We start from the raw sequence: 22,514 nt of genomic DNA, 5'->3' as shown, positions 1-22,514 counted from the left end.
TTAAAAATGTATTAAATATTGAAATAAAGTAAATAAATTAATATTAAATTGAATAATAAATAAATAATGTTTACTCTTATCTCAGTTTTATTAAAATCTTATTAATTTAAATTTGTTCGAGACAAATATAAAACTGTTCATTTATACCTTTCTTTTTTTATTACATCATGTTACACTGTACAGTTATATAAATGGTATCAGTATAAGGTGATTTTTGTTCAATTTATACAATTAACACATAAATGATATCAATTCGTGTTAATTTGTTAAAATTTTTTCTTTTAATAAAAATAACTCTATATGTTGATGAATGATATATAAGAACACATACTTAGGTTGCGAGATGGAACTTTCAGCTACCACTGATAAAAAAGAAATTCTGTTTATTTCAACAAATTTACCGTTTAAGTAAATCTTACAGATAAACATACATTATTTCATTCATAAAAAATCTATTAATTTATGAAATGTTCGTTTTGCTATCAACAATGTTAAAGCGTGTTTGCATTTTATATTCGAGAGAAAACAATAAACGTGAAGTGTTTGAATTTATTAATTCTATTATAACTTAATCACATAGAAAAATGTACAATGAATGTATGACTTTATTCTATACCTTAAATTAGACAACTCTTCTGACTTCAAAGAATCGTTTTAAGTAGAAAATTTGTCCTACTGTCATACAAACCAGAACCATAGCTTCGAAGCACGCCCACATAACTACACGAAAATTTGTGCTTTCGCTAATAGCTCTATGATTTCTATCACGAACCTGATAACAAAAAAATCAGTTTTATTGTGTGTACAAATGTTCAATAATTGTAAAAATAAAACCATAAATTACCTGCATATATTCTTGTTCATTCTTTACTCCCCATAAACTAGTACTTAATTCTTTAATCATATCATCTATTTTATTATGGTTTGCATCCTCAGGATTTTTACCATCTGAAGTTTGTTCTATAGGCTTCTGAGATTCACCGACATCCATATTGAACATAACAACTTTTGGTGTCATACTGCTTTTTTGATTACCAAAACAGTACGTATAAGCACCAGAACGATGTGCAGCAAACGTATATTTACCACTGCTTTCTTGTTCCCCTTGGTAAATTATCTTTCCATCAGGCCCAATGATTCTTACGTCTATATCTAAAAATCCACCTTCTGCTATTTCAAATGTGAGTCCTATAACAAAAAAAAATGTATTCATACACATGTACAATATGTACATGTAATGATATCAAATAATTTGAGTTAACATATGGCACTCATTAACCAATTTAAAATATTTTACTTTTTATTGAAACTTTAATCACAATTTAACTACAATTTTTTGTGTGCAATTAACTAATTAAAAATCAAAATATTGTTAGTATTCTTTAGTCTACGATAAATGTAGGATTGATGATAGAAAAACTTCTTCATTAAGTTATACAAATGTTTATACTGTACAGTGTTCCAAATTTTCTTCTAATTACATTTTTATATCCTACAGCCTGTCAGAATCTAATAAAAGTTCTAACAATGACAAACAAAACTATTCTATGTGAGCATGATTTTTAAATTAAAAGAATTGCTAGAATCAAGATTTAAGTCAAAACACAAGAACAATTGTATTTAGTCATTTTTTGAAAATTGAAGTTTATTATATCAAAAGATACTTAAAAATTAGAGCAGAAAGGAAAAACTAACCCATTTTTGTGCCCGCTTCCACCGTCTCAAAGAAGCATTCTTCGGCATGTGCATCCACGGTAATGAAATAGCAATTTGCATTTGAGCTCAGAAAAATTAAGAGCAAACACGAAATAAGCCACCTCATTTTATCAAATTACAATACAAACCAATTAAAAACAACATACACTTTTTCTCACTTTTGCCACTTCAGAGTGGCATGTTACTACCACAGCGCCACGTATGCACTCGTCATAGAATTAGTGATGGTAATAGATGCGCAACTTATCCGGTAACATTATTTTCCCTAGGAAAATCTATTTTTACAGCGGAACTGTATTATTCTTTAGTTTTTTATTTTATTCCATGATTTACCTTCCAGGGAACATTGCGTTTAGGTTATGTTGCCCCTCGTTTCTTTATTTTCTTATTACAAATTATTCACCCATCTATGATTAAACTTAAATTTATCAACCTTATTCCATTTAAGATTTACCTTTTATTTTTAATCTAAATTTGGATACTGTCTAATCCCCACTTCAAATTTCTAAAAAACACAATCAAAGGGAGTCAAAATTGTGTCTTCTCAATTGTAAGTGCGAGATGTGGTAAGAAGAGGAACTAGTAACCTCACCTGGGAGGGGGTGGGGTGTCTGGGACCCCCAAAATCGAGAATAAAAGCATGTTTAGTCTTGTTGGTTGGATCTATGTAATCATTGTTGAAAACAATGTTTGTATTATGTTATATAATATTAAATATATATAATGTATAAATAGATATATTCTGACACAATGTCATCGTATTTATATTGCAATATCATTGTACTTTAATCTATAATTTATATAATGAACATCCCACATTCATCTTCAAAATTGTAATAAATATTAATTATTACCAAGTACCTTGTGGTTTATGGCTCATTAAAAATACATATTTTTAGAGATAAAATGTTAAATATGTGAATAAAAATTGTTACAATAAATCGTTTATACAAAGGAAACAATATGAGTGGTATCTGCAGCCGTTATTTAGTAACAAAGAATGTTTTTCTACATCATGGGAAACAAGACTTTGTCACTTCAACTTTTGCTTATTACCCATCTTCCAAACAAAAACGCAACAATTCTAGTTCGTATGTGTCATATAAGTATACATATATCTTTCTGTATTTCAATATTTTAATTAATTACCATTTTTCAAGTGTGGTACCAGTCAAACTGGCATATGTTTCCTATGAATCAATGAGTGGGAAAAGTAATGCTCCAAAACAACCTGTTATAGTAATGCACGGTCTCTTTGGTTCAAAAAATAACTGGAATTCATTATCAAAATCAATCCATCAGCAAACATCTCGTAAGGTAGATACCTGGATTTTATATTTTATGAAGAATACTTGAAATGAATTTATAGGTAATCACTATAGATGCAAGGAACCATGGAGATTCCCCACATTCTACAGAAATGTCTTACAAGCATATGGCAAAAGATATAGTTCAACTAATGAATGATTTAGGATTTGAAAAAACTGTATTAGTAGGACACAGTATGGGAGGTTCCGCGGCGATGTACGTAGCTTTAAATTATCCACAGTTAGTTGAAAAATTAATAGTAGTGGATATGTCGCCAGTGAGAACTAGTCCTCAGCTTATGGAAATGGAGAAAATATTTAGAGCGATGAGTAATGTAAATCTAGATGGAATTACGACGCTTACGAAAGCTCGGATTACAGCAACGGATCAACTTGCAGCTGCCATTAAATCTTTAAGTTTACGTCAGGTAACGATTTGTTAAAATACATTACTGTCTTTCACGTAAATTAATAATAATTTTCATTGCAGTTTTTAATAATGAATTTAGTAGAAGCAGATATAGGAAAATTCAAATGGCGGGTTAATTTACCTGTATTAGAACAAAGTTTTGCGACCCAAATAGCCGTATTTCCTCCTGTAGGATCGAAAGTTTATAATGGGCCTACGTTGTTTATAGGGGGCTCTAAGAGTGATTATATCAAAGTAGAAGATCATGGCAAAATAAGGCAATTATTCCCTTTAGCTGAAATTTTGTATATAAATGACGCGAATCATTGGGTTCACGTAGACAAACCGACAGAATTTTTAAAGATCACTACTAACTTCATTAAACGATCATAATTTATTGTTATATCGTAAATGTAAAAAAAGTACACAGTGATTTTTGTAAATATATATACATATATATTTGTGAAATGTTTAACAGTACATATACAAAATAAGAAAGAAATAGCAAAAGAAAATATAACTATACACAGTGTGAACAAATTGTGTTTTCTGTGTTTAAAAACTTTAATACTTTTTTAGTCTTTTTTATCTGTTGTCTCCATGAAAAATACATATTTCATGCCTCCCATTTATAAGGCCATATTTTACTACTCAAAGTGTAAAACTTTTGTAAGATATTTCATTGTTTAACACAGAAACGTTTAATGAAATAAGTAAATGCATTAAAAGCATTGAAAAAATTGTACGTGATGCAATTGTTGAAATCAAACATTAATGTAAATATTTAAAGAAATTGAAAATATAAGTTAAAAAGAAAGCTAAATATTTGCTACTATTATCACATTCATTTTTCCAATGTGCAAATTTTCTATTAATTACACCTACTAAAGTACATCATGTGTGTGTCCACCATTGTATGCATAATCTGCTTTATTATGCATTACCAATTGATTGTCCACAAAATAAAAGGAATCTGAACGAGTTTCAAACGGATTTGCAATCATTTCGGAGACTGTAAAATCATTGTTAATACTTATATAATAAGAAACTGATATTATAACTGTTAAGTAATCATTAATTGCTTACCCAGATCAGCAGGCAAGGTTGGGAATTCATAAATATGTTCACAAGTATTCTTACTATTTGGTATACAGAATCCAAACTGAAAGTCGAAAGTTTTTAACAATCTGTCCCGAAAGAAATGACGTTCTATCATGCGAAAGTTATTCACTGGTTTAGAACCAACAAGAAACTCAATGGTAGCACCAACAGTTTTTAGTTTAAGAAACTGAGGTGTGAATTGGTAACGTACAAAGCGGCCAGTGTTAGCATCTTCACAACCAGATTCTTCACAATCTGGTTCAACATCTTGATTCATATCAGATTCTAAAATATGGATCACACAATTGTAACTTTTACTGTAACCAATGGATTGTTGTAACTATAACTAACCAGTAGCTGGTGGTTTTGTTATTTCAAATAATATTGCTCCTGTTTCTAAATCCCTAATTTGAAATCTTGTGAAATCAATATCATAAATATTTGCCTCAGGAGAGCATAGGTATTCTAAAATGTATAGAAACATTTAATTATTTTTGTGATACTTATTATGATAGTAGGAAGAAATTATCTTACTATCAGTAATTGTAGGCAGATGTAGCACCATTTCTGGGGTTATAAGAGTTTCTTCAATATTTCCATTATCCGTATTCTCTTGATCCGACGATGATGTAAATGAAACAATAGTTTCATTTGACTTATTTTCACTATCAACACTCATCGTTAAATTAATTTATCAGTCAAATATAAATATCACATTGACAATTTCAAAATATGCTGTTCATTGAATAAATTTCTATCCGATATTTTTAATAGTAAAAACATCTATGTAACTAATGGTATTTCCATTGTATACGTTTTGTGACATTTCTTGACAACACCACGTAAAGGATATCAATCATAAATAACCTCAAATTACACGCTATTTAGATGAACTACTCTATTGCTTATTTCATGATATTAAGGCGATGCAAGCGCCGAGGCCGAACTCCGAATTCTGCATCGGTAAAACAGTCCACGTTCAGTTGTCACTGGTATGAACCTAACCTATTTATGGAATCTGTTACGCTCTATATACATACTAATGAAGATTGTCATATACGATCAATTATTTCCATTGAATCCTACTATAGATTAATTGTACCACTATTTAGAGTAGTTACATTTCTTTTTGTGAATATATGATACACAAACGATCATGTCTAATCCATCCCGAACGTCCAACGAACCTTATCGTGAATTAGGAGAATTACATGGTTCTGAATTGAATATCAATTCAGAAAGTATATCAAGATGTAGTAGAAACTTTGGAAATTCTGTTGAACATTCGATGGAACTATCCTCAGTAGTAATCCCAGATGGTAAATTACTTTTATGAAACACATATTTATATATGGAAACTGTTCTTAACAATATTTCTCACAATTTTTATGTCCAGGGTAATCTGCTTAAACTTCTCTATAAAGGAGTGGGTAACTGTAAGTTGTGTAAATATGTTATTATGCATGGAAATATAACATCCATAACAATGGGAAACTTTTCACGCAAGACTTTTTAATACAATGGTCTTTAATTCTACTTGGGTATGAATAAAAAGTTACTAACAGTCTATTTTATAAGGGCATGTAAGAAAGGGATATGTGGAATATTTCTGTACTCTGTTGTACAATATAGCTTTAATAAACTATTATTATGTGCAGGATTTTTTAAAAATGAAATTAATTTATGAAAAATGTAATATATTTTTTAATTTACGGATATTAATTGACAGATACATTTACTGTAATCCAAGCAATCAATGCGTTAGGATTTGGTAAATTCCAAGTAAAATTATCTTTATTTACTGGCCTGTGCTGGATGGTGGACAGTATGGAAATAACAATATTAAGTATTTTAAGTCCATCACTACATTGTGATTGGGGTATAACTAGATATCAGCAAGCTTTAACAACCACGGTACCTATATTTAATAATATACTTATGTCCCACAGAATGTTTGCAAGAATGTAACACATTGTTAAATTATTTTAGGTGGTTTTTTTAGGCATGATGTTAAGTTCTACATTTTGGACTAATTTAAGTGATAGATATGGTAGCAAACAATCCTTGACCTTATGTGCAGTATTATTGCTTTATTATGCATTTTTGAGTGCTTTTGCACCAAACTTCCTTTGGATTCTATTACTCAGAGGCTTAGTTGGTTTTGCTATTGGTTGTGTACCACAGTCGTAAGTATTTGATAACTCGTATAATTAGTGAAATTACATTAAAACATTAGATCTTTAATGTTTTAGAGTAACATTGTATGCAGAATTTTTACCAGCAAAACAAAGAGCTAAATGTGTGATTTTATTAGATGTAAGTAAATCTAAATAATATATTTATTTTCTATATATATGTATAAAATAATAACTTTTTGGCAGTGTTTTTGGGCACTGGGCGCCTGTTTTGAGGTAGCAATAGCATTGGTAATAATGCCAACTTTTGGCTGGAGATGGCTTCTCATTTTATCCACTATACCACTTCTTGTATTTGCTATTATCACTCCGGTGAGTAATATAAATGAGCAGCATCATAAAAATTATGCACCTTTCTTATAATATGCTTCAACAGTGGTTACCAGAATCTACAATATTTGATATGACAAGTGGAAGAATGGACAAAGCTGTTTCTACTTTAGAACGAGTAGCTAGAGAAAATAAAAAACCTTTACCTCCTGGAAGATTAGTCATGGATCGTTTTTATCAAGTCAATCATGGTAAATTAAAAGACGTGCTAAGTAAAGAAATGTGTAGAACGTCTACCTTACTGTGGCTTGTGTGGTAAATGTTTGAATTTTAATTACACTTCTGTAAGCCGTATTCGAGCAACACATGTAAATAATTTTATAAATACCTTTAGGATGAGTACGGCGTTTTGTTATTACGGTGTGGTACTAATGACCACAGAACTATTCCATACATCGTCCGAGCAGTGCAGTTTATGGGAAAATAAAAAAGAAGATACTTGTCAATTAGACTGTAGTTTGGAACGCAGTGACTATATAGATCTTCTCTGGACAACTTTGGCTGAATTTCCAGGAATCTTTTCCACTATTTTTGCAATTGAAAAGATTGGCAGAAAAAAGACAATGGCGTTTCAGCTAGTAATGTTCGCTGTACTAATTTGCTTCTTGGGCAGAGCTTGTCTATTAAGCAGGGTAGTACTGACACTTACAATCTTTCTAGCTAGAGGTCTAATTGCTGGTGTCTTCCAAGCAGCTTACGTATATACTCCGGAGGTATATCCGACACATTTGCGTAGTACCGGCGTTAGTACTTGCAGTGCTATGGCTAGAATCGGTGCAATGGTTACACCGTATATAGCCCAAGTATTTCTTCAGTGGTCTATCACTGGAGCAATGGCGATTTACGCTGTAGCAGCGTTATGTGCTGCTGCAGCCACTCTCGCTTTACCAGTTGAAATGAAAAGTCAATCATCAAATGATTCATCTAATGAAACCAGATAAATTCATGTTGTTTTCCACTGATATCTTTGAAGTTTATCAGTGCATTGTTATTGGATTACTATTTTTATATAATAAAACAAAACCTGTATTCGTTGATATCCATTTATTTCAGCTTGTTACAATTGTATAATTACATGTATACATAATTAACATTTTTTTTTTGTTTATTTTGCCGCATAAATTATTAAATGTACAAATTAATTCGGTACCTTTAGCATTGCTATTTTAAATTTTGATATTTCCCCATACTTCTGTAGATTTGAAAAGTGACACGAGAACAAAATTTCAATGACTTGAGGTACTATGTCTTTTTAGAAATAAATCTTCAATTAACATAAGAAAAGGTGCCGACTTCATTTCTACACTTAATAATTGAATAGATTGTGTAAACTATACATATCACATTAGAATGTATTCAATAGAGATTACTGCCGTTATGTTAAATATAGATAATAATAGTAGATTTTGACCTTTTCAGTATTGTAAACCGAGGAAATCGTTGTACAATTTTATATATATATCCGATACAAGTAAAACAAGATATATAAATTCATGATTGCGTGTTTAAACAAACATCATTTAATATTTTATCTATTAAATTCAAGAATATCTCATACTTAAAGGGTTGAAATATATGTATATGTAATATACAAAGACTGATATAAAATGTTAATTAAAGTGCCAAAATGCACAAATGTGCAAAATTAATATACACACACACAATGATGAATTTTTTACATATTTTGATATTATACGAATAACAAGGCGTAAAAAGCCACAACATTAATTTTATTATTTAAGCAGAGATACAGTTAAAGAATATTATCTTAAACCATTTAATAATGCGTGAAAAATATTTAAATATTACTAACCCACAATGATTTTTATATTGTAAAATCTAAATAAAACTATTGTAAGATATAAATATTGTAACCTATCAGAGAATTCATTAGAATTTTATCAGGAATATATTTTAAACAAAGTAAAAGAATGTAACACTTATAAATACTGGAAGTATTTTGATAAAGTCTGAAATCTTGTATATTCCTTTCTGATATTTTTACATGATTGATTTTAATGACTGAAATGAATGTTACTGTTATAACAGTACTTCAACATAAATAGGTCCCACTAGAAAATTTCTTTTTTCCACCTTTTCAGTATTTATAATAGATTAAAGCTGCAGTTTCAAACAGACTGAATAAGAGCAAGTAATTCTTCTTTCAAATATCCCGCGGATTCGGTATCTGCTGTACGCTGCCAGAAAAATACCAGAAGAGCAGCGGGAAATAATTCCAACTCTAATAACGTTTTATCAAAGGAATCTTGATTAAACGTTGGTCCAGCTAATTTCTTTAAACAGAAAGGTCTTTCTGCTTTGATTAAGTTCTCGCTAACAAAATTAACAACATTTTGAAATTTTTCGTGAACCAAGAACGTTCCTTGTAGGATAAGATCGTCTGGAAATTTAATACGAATCAGGGAATACTTATACTTTCTAAGTCTCTGCTTTTCATCCCTTTCTCTCATAGCTTTTGTCCTCAACATTTGATTCTTTTCAACAGCTTCAGTTCTGTTAAACAAAAAAATTGGCAGATATTTTATATTCCATTTATAATAAATTAGTTTGTATAAATATATTTACCGAAGTTGCTGTTCTCTTTTTATTTCCTCGGAAGTTAGACTGTAGAAATTTGAAGGCAATTCGGTTCTCTTACTTGCTTGCGTAGGTAATAAGACTTGAAGATTTCTATCTAATTCAAGTGGTATAATTTCTGCAGTTTTTAACGCATCAGCTAATTTTTCAACATTTTCAAGGTTACAGTTTTCTGGATTCCAGACTAAGAAATCTTCCTCTACATCATTATGCAGTAATTTTTTCGGCCAAAAACCAACAGCGTTTAAAAATTCTACAGCTCCTTCGATTGGGAGCACTTTATCCTACAAAATATTAGTTTTGTATGCGGTTATAGCATAAGGAAATCAGCTAATAAAATAAGATATTACCTGAAATATTCGATTATGTATTCTAATCTTTCTATATTTCTCTTCCTCTGGATTCTTTATGATGTTATCTAAATATTTTCCAAGAGTTTCGACGCAATTCTCGATCTTTTCCCTGCCAGTATTGCAATTTTGTATAATTAAGCAAGCTGTTAAACCTGCTTCTTCCTCTTGTAATTGTTCGTACAAAAATTCTCTTATCTTTTTCTTCCAATCTTCCTGTGGTAATACCTCATTGGATAAATAAGGGCATTGGAAATACACATTAGAAACAGCTAACTGTGAACTATCCTTCACTGTATCCTCAGTTTCTTCTTTTGGCTGTGCTTTACTCTTTTGTGTTTTTTGCTGTGCTTCCTTTTCTTTTTCTAATTCCCGCTTCACCTGTGCCTTAATAGCTGCATATGATCTACAAATAATTTTTGTTATTTAAATTCATTTAGCAAATGAATATTTCTTTTGAAAATAACTTACGTGTTAAATTTAGCTGTATTAGTTTCTTTTCCTTGTAGTCTTGCCAAAGCAGCTTGACCAGCTGTTTTAGCTTCACTTGTCGGTTCAACTCTTTTTCTCGGTGCTACTATTGGAGTGGATGTACCAATATTAGTTGATTCTGTTAACCTATGTAATAAAATATTAAATTGAATATTATTTGTTATATATTAATATAAATTTTTAGCATAGAATTTGTTATTGAAAAATTACTTGTATCCTTTTCCAGCATTCATAAATTTTACATCTGCCTTTTTCTTTTGAAAGAATGATTTGATTTTTTCTGTCATACTTGTTAATTATTTCTCTATTTCTTTAAAACCTAAAATAAATAAATAGAATTATATGAATTCTTATTATGATATGAATAAGCACAGTTTACACTTACAATTATTTTATTCTCCAGATGAAGAATCAAAATCCTCTGATACAGATTCTGACAAAATTATAATATATACAGTAATTAATAAAAATCTGTTAGAACATGATAAATATAGAAAGAAAGAAATATATAGATAAAAGTAAATACTATATATATTGCACTGTCATCTTAATAATGCTAAAAATAAATGTTTTGTATTTACGATGATAAGCTTGTAAAGAGCCTATATAATTTATTTTAGAGTTTAAATGTAATGAAAACGAAAATTTCTTACTTGGTTCCATAAACTGTTCCGAAATTCGAGGGCCGTAAATATGCCAAGTAATGAAAATCAGTGCCACAGTACTGATAAAAGTAAATAAGAAGATCTTCAGTAATTGTAACTGAAAGTCGTCGAATGCTAGCAAAGCAACAAATTCGTGAAAGAAATCAGACAATTTTTGTTGAAATTCATTATTAATGACAGTATCGGTCGAATGTAACGTTAACTGAAAAGTCGTGGATAGTAAGCTGACTAAATCATGTGTAAGTTTATTGATTGTTTCCACCAAATATTCTACCCAAGACCACGAATTCTCATGTACGTTGCTCATTACATGTGAAAAGCTCTTAATTGGATATAAGTTAAAGTACACTTTATACATCACTTTGTTATGTCACATTACCACTCCATCATTCGATATTTTCAACTGTTCAATCATTACAATGATTAGAGAACAGGTTTCAAAATCTGATGAAACTTGCCTCTTGGAAAAAACTTCCGAGCTTAAAGAATATTACTAGATTTACTTTCTTACACTGTGTAGTCTGCCGTTTTTATAACACTTATCATGCAAAATTCATTTAAATTTATCACTTTTCAAATTAAATAATATATCAGAAATTACATAATGAAATAAATGCATGTAAAAAATGTCCTTTTACCAAAATACTAAGATAGTTCATAGTGGATTCACTAGTGGCGTTAGTGCAATAAACATTTTTTTGACGAACTAAAATAAACGTTGACTGTTTTACCGACGCGGAATTCGAAGTTCGGGCTCCACAGCTAAGTTTAATGTATACGAATTAATAATTTATAATAAAATTACATTAGTCAGTTTAATTAACACGATGACTGCAAATTATTATTTTGCAATCGTCGGTCACACCGATAATCCTTTATTTGAAATTGAATTTAATAATTCCGGGAAAGATGCAAAGGTTAGTTGTTTCTTATAGGTTATCCTTAGTAAAGAATGACTGATTCGATTGACTATTAGATAAACCATGCGTAGTAAATTAACTTTTTTTTTAAATAGAAAGAAGACTATACGCATTTAAATCAGTTTATCGCACACGCTGCATTAGATCTTGTTGACGAACATACATGGAAAACAACAAATATGCATTTGAAAGTAGTTGATAAATTTAATCAGTGGTTTGTGAGTGCATTTGTTACTGCAACTCATATCAGATTTGTCATGGTACATGATAGTAAAAATGAGGATGGTATAAAGAATTTTTTTAATGAAATGTATGAAATGTACATAAAGGTAAAGTATTTGAATGATTAATATTAAAATTAAATTATATGTTAATTTGTGTTTATTCTTTAGTATTCAATGAATCCATTCTATAAACTTAACACACCTATCAAATCTATTGGTTTTGAGAAGAAAGCTCAACTGTATGGTAGGAAATATTTATCATCTTGAATTCTTTTAGTGTTAATTTGTATTATATTGTAAAAGACATTGTGTAAGGTATACTGATTTTGTTTTCAGTGTAAAATATATGTAAATATATAAGATTATTACCATTAATAAAATTTTATTAGTAAAATGTATGAGAGGATAATTTTCCTGCAGGCGCCCCTTGTAAAGAGATCCCGCCTTACTCCTTACAGATGCCCCTTTTACAAGGGTCCCGCCTTGCTCTCTTGTCGTTTCCGTGGGTCGTGACAATGTATATAGGGGTAGAGTCCAGAATGGCCCTCACTACTCGCGTATAAATGTTTACGCGCGAAATGTGAATTAACATTCACTGTGTTATTCGTACTTTTCAGTTCCATACTAAATCTTATAATATTTAATAATTAAAAATTATATTATTTTATTTTTAAATAACTTTTAACATTAATATTGTCAAAATTAAGATTATAAGAATTCTTACATCCCCTGTAACGCTATTTTCCTTAGAGAAGCCCACTTTGATTGATGTCCCACGCGGTAAGAACGCTGTCATTTCTGATGTAAACAAATCTCACGGTATGTTATGTTTTGATACATTTTCTGAAATCCTTTTATTTTAGAATAATTGATTTGAAGTGATATTCAAGCAACAACTAAAAACAAAGATAGTAATGTCTGTCATACACTTTGCATACATTATATTTTTAATGTTGTACATGGGTAAAGCTTGTACTAAAGTCTTAGGTAAGTGTTGTAAATATAATGGTTACTATTTCAAATGTAAATAACACTTCATTTTTATACAGATCCCAATGAAATGGTTATTGTGATATTAAGTCAACAAGAAGGTTATCACATAGCGCATGCTGATATGTTGAGGAGAAGTATTCTTGAACAGGCTGACATTCTTGATAAAGTACATATATACACTTTATTATTGTCTATATTATTTAAATGTAACTTACAAGATAATCTATATATTAGGATCCCCCTGAAATTGTATTATCTCATGAATTAAATATCAATGGATCTTGGACAATAATACCATTACTGGAATATTTGTCAAGTACATACGCAACTTCAAAATGGTTCCTCTTTTGTCTGGAGAATACTGTAATTAGATTAAGCAAATTGCTGACTATTCTGTCTAAATTCAATGAGAGTAAAGTAAGTAATCAATTAATGTTAAATTATGTACTTAGTATTCGAATACGTATTTTATGGATTCTTTCTTTCAGAATTTATGGATTGGTCATGCATTGTATGATCATGAACCAACCATTATACACCATTTCGCGGAACATAATAAAAAGTTTAAATATCCGCATGTAGCTTCGGGTTTTGCTATAACGATAACATTATTAACGAGGTATCGTGTAGAAAAATATTCTCTCTATAGCTTCTCTTTAAAACATTTTATACATTGTTTCTATTTCTTCAGTTTAGTACAAAGGATGATCGAAGGTGAAAGACCAAAAGATGATTTTTCAATAGACGCATCTTACGAATTTGCATCTTTTGTTCTGAAAGTTGATAGAGGGGTACGACTGACACACGTATCTGAAATATGTATTGTATCTAGCTCTGATTGCGCAACGTATCCGAGATTTTTTCATGCATGCGTAAGTTAATTATTCATTTATCAAACGTTTATATCATTTTATACTAACGTTACTCTCTACACAGGGTTCGTCTGTACTACCCGAGAACGTGTATTTTGCTGTAAAAACCTGTGCAAAGTATCATGTTGAAAGGATTCCTGTGGTCAGAAAAACATGGGCAAAATATACTACAAATATTGGTTACTATAGCGATGTAGCTGGTATGATCAATTTTAAATGTATCTTGCATGCACAGAAATCAGTTTTAAACAATATACCTGTTTCCAGTATAGATAAATATCTTCCTGAAGCGTTTGTTGTACCAAATACTACACAGGGACACTGTGAAAAGACTTATAATATTTTGATAGAAGCTGATAAAATATTAAAGAAGCGCAATTTAAATTGGTTAGTGATCAGTGATGATGATACAATTTTTAGGTAAGGTATTAATTAATTACACCTAATAGTATGTATGTTCAATACTAATATATTATTTACTCGATATTAGCGTGGCACGCTTGTTACGATTGTTAACGTGCTATAATTCAAACACTCCTATCGCTATTGGAGAACGATACGGTTTTCGAATCTGGGATAGTTTTTATGGGTATGACTACTTAACGGGTGGAGCTGGAGTTGTTTTGTCTGCACCTTTAGTTCATGAGATGATTCAGTCTGGTAAATGCGGATGTCCATCAGCCACCACACCGGATGATATGTATCTATTTGGTATATGTTTAGCACAAATTGGTGCTAACCCTATTCATTCGTCATTATTCCATCAAGTACGTTCATTAATTTACAAATATGATGAATTCGTCTTTCGTTTGAATGATATTATCAAGTTATTAGACGTAGAAATAAATTCCACTATAATTATTACAGGCACGTCCTACCGATTATGCAACTGCCTATCTTGCTTCGCAAGAGCCTGTGTCGTTCCATAAATTCTGGATGATTGACCCATACACGGTTTACGATGAATGGTTTGCCGAAGCAGACAAGTCATTGATCACAGTTAAAAAACATACAGAACTTTAACATTAGTACGATCCATCGACTATCTTACAGGTAACGATTAAAATACTTATAAATAAAGAAAGAATATAAAAGAACAATAATGTATTAACATTATTAGAACTTTTTTTTTAGCAATTTTGTATAAATAATGCAAGTAAAAATATTTATTATGATTTTGTATAAATTTCCATTGCTTCAATGTGTACTGAGCTTAATAGTAGAAAAATATTCAAAATATAGTAACAAAATATGATAATTACATGTATGTACATATCATAATTTTGATTTTATTATCTCTTTCCACCATGGTGGCCGTTCGAAGTTTCCTTTATCCTTGAAAATTTCCTCTTCAATATGTTTGTACACCTATACAGAAAAGAAATTGTTTACATTGTAAATTTGAATGAGTATTTAAAGAAGCATCAATTTACCTGGCCGTCAGCCATACCCAATGGTGAATTTATGATAAAATCTGGTGGCGCCAAGACGTCAACTAAAGCTACGGCATCTTGAACTAATTCTTTACATAAAACTACAATACCTTTTCTTAATACTTTATCTATATTGCTTGTCGGTAACGCGTAACCACCAGCATAAAAATCAGCTAATCGTTTTTCTAAAACAGTTGCTCCATAAAGGGAACATAATTTTGTTAATACATTGCGCTCTTTTAATCCCCACACAGGATTTTCTATACATTTTACAAAATACATCATTACTGCATGCTGCAACAAAATGAAAATATAATTAATATAATAAATAGCTTTTAACGTCGACGATAAAACATTACCTGTCCGTATAACAGTGACAAAGTTTGCGCAAAAAATACTTGTGTGTTATTTCTAACTTCAAAGTCATCGCAACCTTTGCTTTTCAATACTTGCGAGTATTCATACGTGTTCTTTAAGTAATAGCACGTTAACCATTTCAAAGAGAAAAGTAAATCTGAAAGAAAGAAATTTTAGAAAGCAAATAATAATACTTGAATTACAAAATTATTCTCATACTTTCTGGTTTTAGTACTTCATCGATGTTTGAATAAGAAAGCTTTTGCATTAAAATATCCTTCGCATCTTGCACAAAGCTTGCCGTTCCAAAAGGGGAATTGATGGGTTTTCCGTTAAGCAAGTTTGACCATTGATTCAGTAACCAATTACTGGTTTGCTGAATCAACACATTATTTTCACCCTCAAACGTACACGTTGCATCATTTTCAGCTCTCAATTCACCCAACCGTGAGACTAACAAATAAAAATGTTAAAATATAGAAATAGAAGAAAACTTTATACGTATCTGTTTGGTGATTAGCATACTTTTTAAATAACCGTGTCCTCCACAGGATTCTCTGCAATCTTGAATAATATCTCGACTAGTCCATGAACATAATGGCTTGGTTGCAGAAGACAATACATGTATTTCCATACCTTCAATACCAATAGTATCTTGATTTTGTCCAGACATAAGTTTAAAATGAAATTCAGACATTTTACTTATAAATGCAGCAGAAAATATTTTTATTGCGTATGTTGCTGCCAAGTTAGGAAATAATCGCCATTGCTACACGTTTATGTTAAATTTTAATTGTACAACTATTTTATTTGATAAATTGTTATTCGACTCGTTTAAATACCTGTGCTTGATATTCTATAACCGGCCATTCCTCTGTTTCGGACGGTCCAAATTGTTTTCTTACTGCGCTATATCGTATAGCAATAATCATCGCGATCGACGCTAAACTTGCACACACGGATGTAATTGTAACACGTCCCGACGACAATGCACCTAATGATGCACCTACAGCAATTTAAATAGAGAGTCTGCCATTAAAGCTGCTTCAACAAGTGATACATAATTATTTTCTTTTTTTTTTTTTTTTTCTCAAATTCTCACCAAATCTTTTGTTTTTATTTTTTACTGATGTTATATACTTTCCATCTTCTGTAACGTCTGCTGTTCGATTCAACAAACAGTTTCGGGGTATATGATAATTATTGAACATCATAAACCCATTATCTACTCCATTTAATGCTATCTTTGCACCCATGTCACCGGCTCTAATACCTGGGAAAGGCATATGGGTACCCGGGTCTCGAATGGGTACAATAAAAGTATGAAGACCGTGATTGTGTCCATCCGGTGTAATTAGTTGTGCGAATACAATGGAATGTGTTGCAGTTTTTCCTGAAAGTATGCAATTTTTTATTTGTTATCATTGATGTGACTAGGTAGAACCATTCGTACTCGTAACTTACCTAAACCTCCGGCCCAACATTTTGCAGCTTCAAAATCTGGAGAATGAAAGACGAAGCTCTTTGTTTTTACATCGTACGTTGCTGTAGTTCTCATTCCTTTCGCATTTGTTCCATGAGATACTTCTGTTAGTGCAAAACTACATGTATACTAAAGAAGAAAAAAAAAAAAAAAAACATGAAATATTAATTATTTTAAATTTTAATACTTTCTCGTACCTCTATGGATTTGAAAAGTGTCGCAAGAATATGATTTCAATAATTAAAATTATCACGAATGTTTAATTTTGCTAAATGCTCACCCTTCCGTCTTGAATCTTTTCAGCAATATCATAATGATCTTTTGTACCCAAAACAAGTAACGCGCTCGGTACCATACCATCCATTACACCCATTTTGATCGCTATATTGGTATCGTAGTAAAATAATGTATTAAACCATTCTCTATGGATTAATGGATTCTGCAAAGACAATGCCCATTTAAACTATAGAAGTAAAATAAAATTTTACTATTTACCACGAATATCTCCATATATTTACCACAATATTATTGTCTCTTAGCGCTCTGATTCGAGCATTACAAAGTTTACGTTCTTCATCTAACGTAGGGCAAGGGGGTCTTCGAAATACTGCTGAATTTTTTATAAAGTCCCATAACTCATTCTGAAATAATAACAAGAAAATAGTATACATTTTTTCGCTCAAATTTTTAAGTAAATTTTCTAAAGTACCTGAAACGTTACGCATTCATCTCCTTCCAATTTGAGCTTCAGTAATTTCCAGTCAAATGTTGCACGTTTTCTGTAAGAGTCCAGAGGACCACTTGGCCAATCAGCTATTTTATTCGTCATTATTGTTAAGTTTTTCGACTTTGAATACCTATACGTTCAAATAATTAAATAAATCATTTGACAAAATAATATTGAAGAAAACGGTAAACGTTTACTGAACCGTTGGTCCATTACTTATTATTACTTTTTAATTGTCTTACGTTTCGTATCAATATGAGCTTTTCAATACCGTCCCTCGTCTTTGAATGATCGATAGAAACTGATTAAAACTTATCGTTAGCAGCTGGTCAGTGAAGAGCACAATATATATTGCGTACCTCGACCTTCTCGAACTTGTAACACTACCTCCTCTGCTTATGCATTATGTATTAATAATAGAACGATTTTTAATCAGTTGTACTTATCATTATTCTTTTAAAAACTGTTGTTCTGTATTTGTTTCTTTACGTAAATTATCGGGTTCGACTTGTTAAAAGTTTTACTTAACATTTTACTTATCTTTCATTATCATTTGGGTCGACTAATAGTCAAAACAATGTCGTATTACATTCGGATTTATAAAATTGTAATTTAATCTTTTACACTGTTATCAATTAAGATATTAATCAGAAATTTGTTTTTCTCTTTACAGTATAAATTTCTTTACAATAAATACGGAAAGAGTACTCCAAAAGAGTTCTTTACATTCATTCCTGTTTTAAATAAAATGTAAAATATGTGATAAGTTTTTAAAGCGCTTAAACGTTACTCCATAACTAAAAGTAATAAAAATAAAATGAACTTTAAGCGTGACGTTCTGCTGAAAAATAGAACCGATAATGAGACCGTTAACTTGCATTTCCATTATCGATCTCCATTGCCTATCTAATTTCACATGCCAGCTAATGAGATTGCTAAATATTTTATTTAGCTACAATCGGGTAGAAAGAAAATGAACAATATTGATGTTTCAATGTTACTTTTAGTCGAGCGAAAATCGCGATGCTTGTTCTCTTGTTCGTTCAGATTACCCTTGCAGCTGATACCAGGTATTAATAACGATAAGATTTAGAGATCGATTGGAAAACGATCGATTTTAATTACTGATTGGTTTTCTATGACTCAGAACGTTCAAAAATAATCACCAAGATCGTGGACTTTATTTCAATTGTTATCTCGGGTTATTCAACCTTTTACGTAATAATCAGCATAAGCAAATCAAGTGATCGTTGAATAGCTCACGGGCATTAGCTGCAATGCTTACAGCGATTACTTTCATTAACAAATTTTGAAATTTCCAAATGAAGAAACTGACTATCCATCAGTTGCCCCCGGTAGCACAGAGCATGCCCCCTCTACTAATTTAAAAAAAATTAATGACAAAATTATATAGCGTATTTTACAGAGAACATCAGTGCGATAATAATGCAGAAAATTTAAAATCTGTCGTCGAAGAGATCGTCGAAGAAATCATTGACCGCTCGAATTGCATCGTTTTTGTTACCGATTCTGTTTACCAGACACTGGTGAATATTAAATATATCAAAGGATTGTCAACCGTATCGAAATACGAGGTAAGATAAAAATGTATAAATATCGCGCGAATATTATTTATACGTACTTGTGAATTGTTGTAGATTTTATTGAGGGACAACGAACAATTTTCTCGACCGAGAAAACGAATTCAAAAGATTCTGGCTGATAGCAAAGCTGTTGGTTGCAATGCTTACGTTATACTGATCGCAAATGGATATTTAACATCGGAATTTTTGCAATATACAGAAAGGTAAATCAGAGAGTAGAGGTTTATTGCAATGTTTGGTCAAGATAAAGCGAACTGATTTCTTAATAAATCATCAAACACAGACGTGAAAGAAATTTAAGAATACTTATCGCAATAGTTCCATTTTTCATTTTATTTTCAGAAAACGATTAATCAACACTCGTGGATTGTACCTGCTCTTACACGATCACCGTCTATTTCAGCCAAATTTACATTATCTTTGGAATAGAATAATAAATGTTATTTTTATACGTCGATACAATGCATACAAACATCGTTCCGGTGAGAAAAGTTTCAAAGAAAGAATTGATTTGGACACCATATACTTTCCTCCTCGTAAAGAAAAATTTACTAAAACCAAATGCATAGATACTTGGTACAAAGGCAAATTGCGTTATGGTAGCAATCATTTTACAGAAAAAACTACCAACTTACAAAAGAGACATCTAAGGTATGTAATATCATTCAGAAGGATTATTATATTACAAAATATATTAATAGAAATCTTTTACTTGAATTTCAGAATTGCTGTTTTTGAACATATTCCAGCTGTAACTGAGAAATCAAGAGCTTATTATAATAAACGACCAAACAATAGTTTAGAAGCTTTAGGGATAGAATTTGAAGTATATATATATTATTATGAATATCTTAAATTTTCATACACATATGCGATCCTCTGCTTCATATTTACACTAACAATGATGCTTTATAGTTAATACAGATCATATCAAAAGCAATGAATTTCAAACCAAAATATTATATGCCATACAATATTGTTTCTGAGAAATGGGGTATTGAAGGAGAGAACCAAACTTACACAGGTCTTGTAAACGAAGCTGTGCGAGGGAAAGCTGCATTTTATTTGGGTGACTTGCACTACACGTTGCGTCATTTGAATTATTTTGATCTGACTATTCCTTATAATACAGAATGTCTCACCTTTCTGACACCAGAATCTTTGACCGAAAATTCATGGAAGCTTTTAATACTTCCATTCAAGTAAGTGGAAATAAAAGATACATTGAACATAAGAAAAATCTACATATTTTGCTTTTCCAGATTATATACCTGGATCGCGCTTCTCCTTACTTTAATTTTAGGTGGTGCAGCATTTTATTTTTTGTCGTTGTCCTATCAAAGATATATAAGCTTGTACAAAAGTCAAACGAATGTTGAGAGCGTGTCTATGAAAGAAGAAATAAAGGGTTTATATTTATTTACTGAAATAGGAAACAGTATATTGTATACTTATAGCATGTTGTTTCAAGTTTCGTTACCGAATTTGCCGAGCCCTTGGGCTATACGGTTATTAATCGGATGGTGGTGGATTTACAGTATTTTAGTCGCGGTTGCTTACAAAGCTAGCATGACCGCGACCCTTGCAAATCCAGTTGCCAGGTAAAAATTAGTTTTTTTTTTTCAATCGACTGATTTCCTTATACTTAATTCTGAATTACTATTGCAGAGTTACTATCGATACGTTGACACAATTGGCTGAAAGTTCTATAGAAGTTGGAGGATGGAACGAAGAGGGTAAAGATTTCTTTTTAATGTCATCAGATCTTAGTAGTCAAGAAGTTGGCAATAAGTTTCAATTAATTGAACACGAGAAAGAAGCTATAGAGAAAGTGGCAAACGGATCTTTTGGTTACTATGAAAATTCTTATCTACTCAGACATGCCCGTGTGAAAAGACAGATACTTGAAAGAGAAAAAAAAGAAAATAAGACTGCAGAGGATACATCTTTGAAACATAATTTGCATATCATGGAAGAATGTGTTATAAATGTGCCTATTGCTCTTGGCATGGAGAAGAATTCACCATTAAAACCACACGTTGACATTTTGGTACTAATTAATTAATGTATAATTATTCCAAAGAATTAATTATAAAATTTAACAATGTCGCGTATGTTCCTAGATAAGACGTATAATAGAAATTGGATTAGTTCAGAAATGGTTAAGCGATGTTATGGAATGGTCAAAAATTATGGAAATTCGACAGGAAACAGAGTCTGAAAAAGCATTGGTGAATCTTCATAAACTACAGGGCGCATTTATTGCTATTGTAATTGGTTATTTCCTAGCTTTTATCATTTTAATGGGAGAAATTTTCTATTGGAAACGCATAGTGGAAAAGGATCCAAAGTTTGACAAATACCATTTAGATATATTCTACAGTAGTTCTGGTAGTCGAAAAATACAAATTAATAATTTAAATTAATAGATGAATTCAAAAAGAATAACACTTTAGTAATAACAATGTATTATGTATTTATTAAAATAAACACTTCATAAATAACGCATTCGTACTTGCTTTGAATAAATAATGTTTGGTTACTGATTATAAATGTATACAGACATATTTATATACATATGCAATAATTAGTGTGTAATAAGTACAAAAAATTTTAAATACAAAAACGATCAAAAAAAAATTCTACATACCAATAATTCAACGAGGAAGGTTAAATATTCTTCCTCTCTTTATCACAGTCACTTGTTGGTACTTGCTCATTAAATCCTTGCTCTCTCT

General features: G+C 30.8%; 10 protein-coding genes across 20 annotated transcripts; 5 read left to right on the top strand and 5 right to left on the bottom strand.

Annotated features, from left to right (window-relative positions):
* Window positions 1-366: 366 nt before the first annotated feature.
* On the bottom strand, window positions 367-2,283 carry LOC114876156 (transmembrane emp24 domain-containing protein-like). 2 transcript variants are annotated; one of them, XM_029187304.2, is made up of 4 exons: window positions 2,050-2,283; window positions 1,696-1,981; window positions 845-1,188; window positions 367-772 (listed from the first exon to the last, which is right to left on the bottom strand). In XM_029187304.2, exons 2-4 carry the CDS (start codon window positions 1,820-1,822, stop codon window positions 623-625), a joined length of 621 nt encoding a protein of 206 aa, XP_029043137.1. In that variant the 5' UTR covers window positions 1,823-1,981; window positions 2,050-2,283; the 3' UTR covers window positions 367-622. The 2 variants fall into 2 exon arrangements, with proteins under 2 accessions (XP_029043137.1, XP_029043136.1); XM_029187303.2 differs by having other exon boundaries at window positions 1,696-2,283.
* A 104-nt stretch (window positions 2,284-2,387) lies between these two features.
* Window positions 2,388-4,255, top strand: LOC114876153 (protein ABHD11). Of its 3 annotated transcripts, XM_029187297.2 has the most exons (5): window positions 2,392-2,549; window positions 2,616-2,807; window positions 2,877-3,033; window positions 3,086-3,451; window positions 3,514-4,255. In XM_029187297.2, exons 2-5 carry the CDS (start codon window positions 2,680-2,682, stop codon window positions 3,823-3,825), a joined length of 963 nt encoding a protein of 320 aa, XP_029043130.1. In that variant the 5' UTR covers window positions 2,392-2,549; window positions 2,616-2,679; the 3' UTR covers window positions 3,826-4,255. The 3 variants fall into 3 exon arrangements, with proteins under 3 accessions (XP_029043131.1, XP_029043130.1, XP_029043129.1); XM_029187298.2 differs by having other exon boundaries at window positions 2,388-2,807; window positions 2,877-3,028; window positions 3,099-3,451; XM_029187296.2 differs by having other exon boundaries at window positions 2,392-2,807.
* Window positions 3,866-5,379, bottom strand: LOC114876155 (protein unc-119 homolog). The gene is made up of 4 exons (XM_029187302.2): window positions 5,068-5,379; window positions 4,885-4,998; window positions 4,519-4,818; window positions 3,866-4,444 (listed from the first exon to the last, which is right to left on the bottom strand). Exons 1-4 carry the CDS (start codon window positions 5,210-5,212, stop codon window positions 4,317-4,319), a joined length of 687 nt encoding a protein of 228 aa, XP_029043135.1. The 5' UTR covers window positions 5,213-5,379; the 3' UTR covers window positions 3,866-4,316.
* A 124-nt stretch (window positions 5,380-5,503) lies between these two features.
* Window positions 5,504-8,105, top strand: LOC114876149 (synaptic vesicle 2-related protein). 3 transcript variants are annotated; one of them, XM_029187286.2, is made up of 8 exons: window positions 5,763-5,852; window positions 5,930-5,969; window positions 6,263-6,447; window positions 6,523-6,719; window positions 6,786-6,849; window positions 6,915-7,040; window positions 7,105-7,313; window positions 7,393-8,105. In XM_029187286.2, exons 1-8 carry the CDS (start codon window positions 5,850-5,852, stop codon window positions 7,997-7,999), a joined length of 1,431 nt encoding a protein of 476 aa, XP_029043119.1. In that variant the 5' UTR covers window positions 5,763-5,849; the 3' UTR covers window positions 8,000-8,105. The 3 variants fall into 3 exon arrangements, with proteins under 3 accessions (XP_029043118.1, XP_029043119.1, XP_029043120.1); XM_029187287.1 differs by having other exon boundaries at window positions 5,793-5,852; window positions 5,930-6,074; XM_029187285.2 differs by lacking the exon at window positions 5,930-5,969 and having other exon boundaries at window positions 5,504-5,852.
* Window positions 8,088-10,937, bottom strand: LOC114876151 (UBX domain-containing protein 6). Its single transcript, XM_029187292.2, has 6 exons — window positions 10,884-10,937; window positions 10,709-10,817; window positions 10,478-10,624; window positions 10,007-10,412; window positions 9,645-9,940; window positions 8,088-9,572 (listed from the first exon to the last, which is right to left on the bottom strand). The coding sequence occupies exons 2-6, from the start codon at window positions 10,783-10,785 to the stop codon at window positions 9,188-9,190; spliced, it is 1,311 nt and encodes a 436-aa protein (XP_029043125.1). The 5' UTR covers window positions 10,786-10,817; window positions 10,884-10,937; the 3' UTR covers window positions 8,088-9,187.
* A 19-nt stretch (window positions 10,938-10,956) lies between these two features.
* LOC114876159 lies at window positions 10,957-11,796 on the bottom strand. The gene is made up of 2 exons (XM_029187306.2): window positions 11,152-11,796; window positions 10,957-11,054 (listed from the first exon to the last, which is right to left on the bottom strand). Exons 1-2 carry the CDS (start codon window positions 11,519-11,521, stop codon window positions 11,041-11,043), a joined length of 384 nt encoding a protein of 127 aa, XP_029043139.1. The 5' UTR covers window positions 11,522-11,796; the 3' UTR covers window positions 10,957-11,040.
* An 87-nt stretch (window positions 11,797-11,883) lies between these two features.
* Window positions 11,884-12,705, top strand: LOC114876158 (probable trafficking protein particle complex subunit 2). Its single transcript, XM_029187305.2, has 3 exons — window positions 11,884-12,080; window positions 12,179-12,412; window positions 12,476-12,705. Exons 1-3 carry the CDS (start codon window positions 11,991-11,993, stop codon window positions 12,572-12,574), a joined length of 423 nt encoding a protein of 140 aa, XP_029043138.1. The 5' UTR covers window positions 11,884-11,990; the 3' UTR covers window positions 12,575-12,705.
* Window positions 12,706-13,002: 297 nt separating this feature from the next.
* Window positions 13,003-15,430, top strand: LOC114876150 (beta-1,3-glucosyltransferase). Of its 3 annotated transcripts, XM_046288062.1 has the most exons (11): window positions 13,003-13,087; window positions 13,171-13,294; window positions 13,357-13,466; window positions 13,535-13,717; window positions 13,789-13,919; window positions 13,992-14,172; window positions 14,237-14,372; window positions 14,445-14,592; window positions 14,663-14,939; window positions 15,040-15,225; window positions 15,307-15,430. In XM_046288062.1, exons 2-10 carry the CDS (start codon window positions 13,222-13,224, stop codon window positions 15,193-15,195), a joined length of 1,395 nt encoding a protein of 464 aa, XP_046144018.1. In that variant the 5' UTR covers window positions 13,003-13,087; window positions 13,171-13,221; the 3' UTR covers window positions 15,196-15,225; window positions 15,307-15,430. The 3 variants fall into 3 exon arrangements, with proteins under 3 accessions (XP_046144018.1, XP_029043123.1, XP_029043121.1); XM_029187290.2 differs by having other exon boundaries at window positions 15,040-15,430; XM_029187288.2 differs by lacking the exon at window positions 13,003-13,087 and having other exon boundaries at window positions 13,130-13,294; window positions 15,040-15,430.
* Window positions 15,324-22,510, bottom strand: LOC114876148 (peroxisomal acyl-coenzyme A oxidase 3). 3 transcript variants are annotated; one of them, XM_029187284.2, is made up of 12 exons: window positions 22,427-22,510; window positions 18,155-18,302; window positions 17,964-18,086; window positions 17,726-17,884; window positions 17,427-17,574; window positions 17,065-17,355; window positions 16,805-16,968; window positions 16,488-16,731; window positions 16,182-16,415; window positions 15,965-16,119; window positions 15,606-15,899; window positions 15,324-15,540 (listed from the first exon to the last, which is right to left on the bottom strand). In XM_029187284.2, exons 2-12 carry the CDS (start codon window positions 18,272-18,274, stop codon window positions 15,448-15,450), a joined length of 2,025 nt encoding a protein of 674 aa, XP_029043117.1. In that variant the 5' UTR covers window positions 18,275-18,302; window positions 22,427-22,510; the 3' UTR covers window positions 15,324-15,447. The 3 variants fall into 3 exon arrangements, with proteins under 3 accessions (XP_029043117.1, XP_029043115.1, XP_029043116.1); XM_029187282.2 differs by lacking the exon at window positions 22,427-22,510 and adding an exon at window positions 18,415-18,506; XM_029187283.2 differs by lacking the exon at window positions 22,427-22,510 and adding an exon at window positions 18,399-18,489.
* LOC114876147 (ionotropic receptor 21a-like) lies at window positions 18,956-22,280 on the top strand. Of its 2 annotated transcripts, none has more exons than XM_029187281.2 (9): window positions 18,956-19,242; window positions 19,599-19,767; window positions 19,831-19,979; window positions 20,119-20,427; window positions 20,500-20,602; window positions 20,692-20,978; window positions 21,039-21,377; window positions 21,445-21,826; window positions 21,900-22,280. In XM_029187281.2, exons 1-9 carry the CDS (start codon window positions 19,196-19,198, stop codon window positions 22,200-22,202), a joined length of 2,088 nt encoding a protein of 695 aa, XP_029043114.2. In that variant the 5' UTR covers window positions 18,956-19,195; the 3' UTR covers window positions 22,203-22,280. The 2 variants fall into 2 exon arrangements, with proteins under 2 accessions (XP_029043114.2, XP_029043112.2); XM_029187279.2 differs by having other exon boundaries at window positions 19,587-19,767.
* Window positions 22,511-22,514: the final 4 nt, after the last annotated feature.

Source organism: Osmia bicornis, chromosome 1 (assembly GCF_907164935.1).
Source record: "Osmia bicornis bicornis chromosome 1, iOsmBic2.1, whole genome shotgun sequence".
Lineage (NCBI taxonomy): Eukaryota > Metazoa > Arthropoda > Insecta > Hymenoptera > Megachilidae > Osmia > Osmia bicornis.
This window is presented reverse-complemented; position numbering and strand designations above follow the sequence as displayed.

Bases quoted from the DNA above. Each gene is read 5' to 3' on its own strand.
- LOC114876156 (XM_029187303.2), bottom strand. From the start codon at position 1,822: ATGAGGTGGCTTATTTCGTGTTTGCTCTTAATTTTTCTGAGCTCAAAT. The intron at 1,189-1,695 runs GTTAGTTTTTCC...TTTTTGTTATAG, and splicing joins GGAAGCGGGCACAAAAATGG to GACTCACATTTGAAATAGCA. The intron at 773-844 runs GTAATTTATGGT...TTTTGTTATCAG, and splicing joins ATGAACAAGAATATATGCAG to GTTCGTGATAGAAATCATAG.
- LOC114876153 (XM_029187297.2), top strand. From the start codon at position 2,680: ATGAGTGGTATCTGCAGCCGTTATTTAGTAACAAAGAATGTTTTTCTA. The intron at 3,034-3,085 runs GTAGATACCTGG...ATGAATTTATAG, and splicing joins ATCAGCAAACATCTCGTAAG to GTAATCACTATAGATGCAAG. The intron at 3,452-3,513 runs GTAACGATTTGT...TTTTCATTGCAG, and splicing joins AATCTTTAAGTTTACGTCAG to TTTTTAATAATGAATTTAGT.
- LOC114876155 (XM_029187302.2), bottom strand. From the start codon at position 5,212: ATGAGTGTTGATAGTGAAAATAAGTCAAATGAAACTATTGTTTCATTT. The intron at 4,999-5,067 runs GTAAGATAATTT...TATACATTTTAG, and splicing joins TCTGCCTACAATTACTGATA to AATACCTATGCTCTCCTGAG. The intron at 4,445-4,518 runs GTAAGCAATTAA...ATGATTTTACAG, and splicing joins AACCTTGCCTGCTGATCTGG to TCTCCGAAATGATTGCAAAT.
- LOC114876149 (XM_029187285.2), top strand. From the start codon at position 5,690: ATGTCTAATCCATCCCGAACGTCCAACGAACCTTATCGTGAATTAGGA. The intron at 5,853-6,262 runs GTAAATTACTTT...ATTAATTGACAG, and splicing joins CTCAGTAGTAATCCCAGATG to ATACATTTACTGTAATCCAA. The intron at 6,448-6,522 runs GTACCTATATTT...AAATTATTTTAG, and splicing joins AGCAAGCTTTAACAACCACG to GTGGTTTTTTTAGGCATGAT.
- LOC114876151 (XM_029187292.2), bottom strand. From the start codon at position 10,785: ATGACAGAAAAAATCAAATCATTCTTTCAAAAGAAAAAGGCAGATGTA. The intron at 10,625-10,708 runs GTAATTTTTCAA...TTTATTACATAG, and splicing joins AATGCTGGAAAAGGATACAA to GTTAACAGAATCAACTAATA. The intron at 9,941-10,006 runs GTAATATCTTAT...AATATTTTGTAG, and splicing joins TACATAATCGAATATTTCAG to GATAAAGTGCTCCCAATCGA.
- LOC114876159 (XM_029187306.2), bottom strand. From the start codon at position 11,521: ATGTATAAAGTGTACTTTAACTTATATCCAATTAAGAGCTTTTCACAT.
- LOC114876158 (XM_029187305.2), top strand. From the start codon at position 11,991: ATGACTGCAAATTATTATTTTGCAATCGTCGGTCACACCGATAATCCT. The intron at 12,081-12,178 runs GTTAGTTGTTTC...TTTTTTAAATAG, and splicing joins ATTCCGGGAAAGATGCAAAG to AAAGAAGACTATACGCATTT. The intron at 12,413-12,475 runs GTAAAGTATTTG...TTTATTCTTTAG, and splicing joins TGTATGAAATGTACATAAAG to TATTCAATGAATCCATTCTA.
- LOC114876150 (XM_046288062.1), top strand. From the start codon at position 13,222: ATGTCTGTCATACACTTTGCATACATTATATTTTTAATGTTGTACATG. The intron at 13,467-13,534 runs GTACATATATAC...TCTATATATTAG, and splicing joins AGGCTGACATTCTTGATAAA to GATCCCCCTGAAATTGTATT. The intron at 14,940-15,039 runs GTACGTTCATTA...TAATTATTACAG, and splicing joins ATTCGTCATTATTCCATCAA to GCACGTCCTACCGATTATGC.
- LOC114876148 (XM_029187284.2), bottom strand. From the start codon at position 18,274: ATGACGAATAAAATAGCTGATTGGCCAAGTGGTCCTCTGGACTCTTAC. The intron at 18,087-18,154 runs GTACTTTAGAAA...TTATTATTTCAG, and splicing joins ATGAATGCGTAACGTTTCAG to AATGAGTTATGGGACTTTAT. The intron at 16,969-17,064 runs GTGAGAATTTGA...AAATTGCTGTAG, and splicing joins AAATAAAAACAAAAGATTTG to GTGCATCATTAGGTGCATTG.
- LOC114876147 (XM_029187279.2), top strand. From the start codon at position 19,196: ATGCTTGTTCTCTTGTTCGTTCAGATTACCCTTGCAGCTGATACCAG. The intron at 20,603-20,691 runs GTATATATATAT...GATGCTTTATAG, and splicing joins CTTTAGGGATAGAATTTGAA to TTAATACAGATCATATCAAA. The intron at 21,378-21,444 runs GTAAAAATTAGT...TTACTATTGCAG, and splicing joins CTTGCAAATCCAGTTGCCAG to AGTTACTATCGATACGTTGA.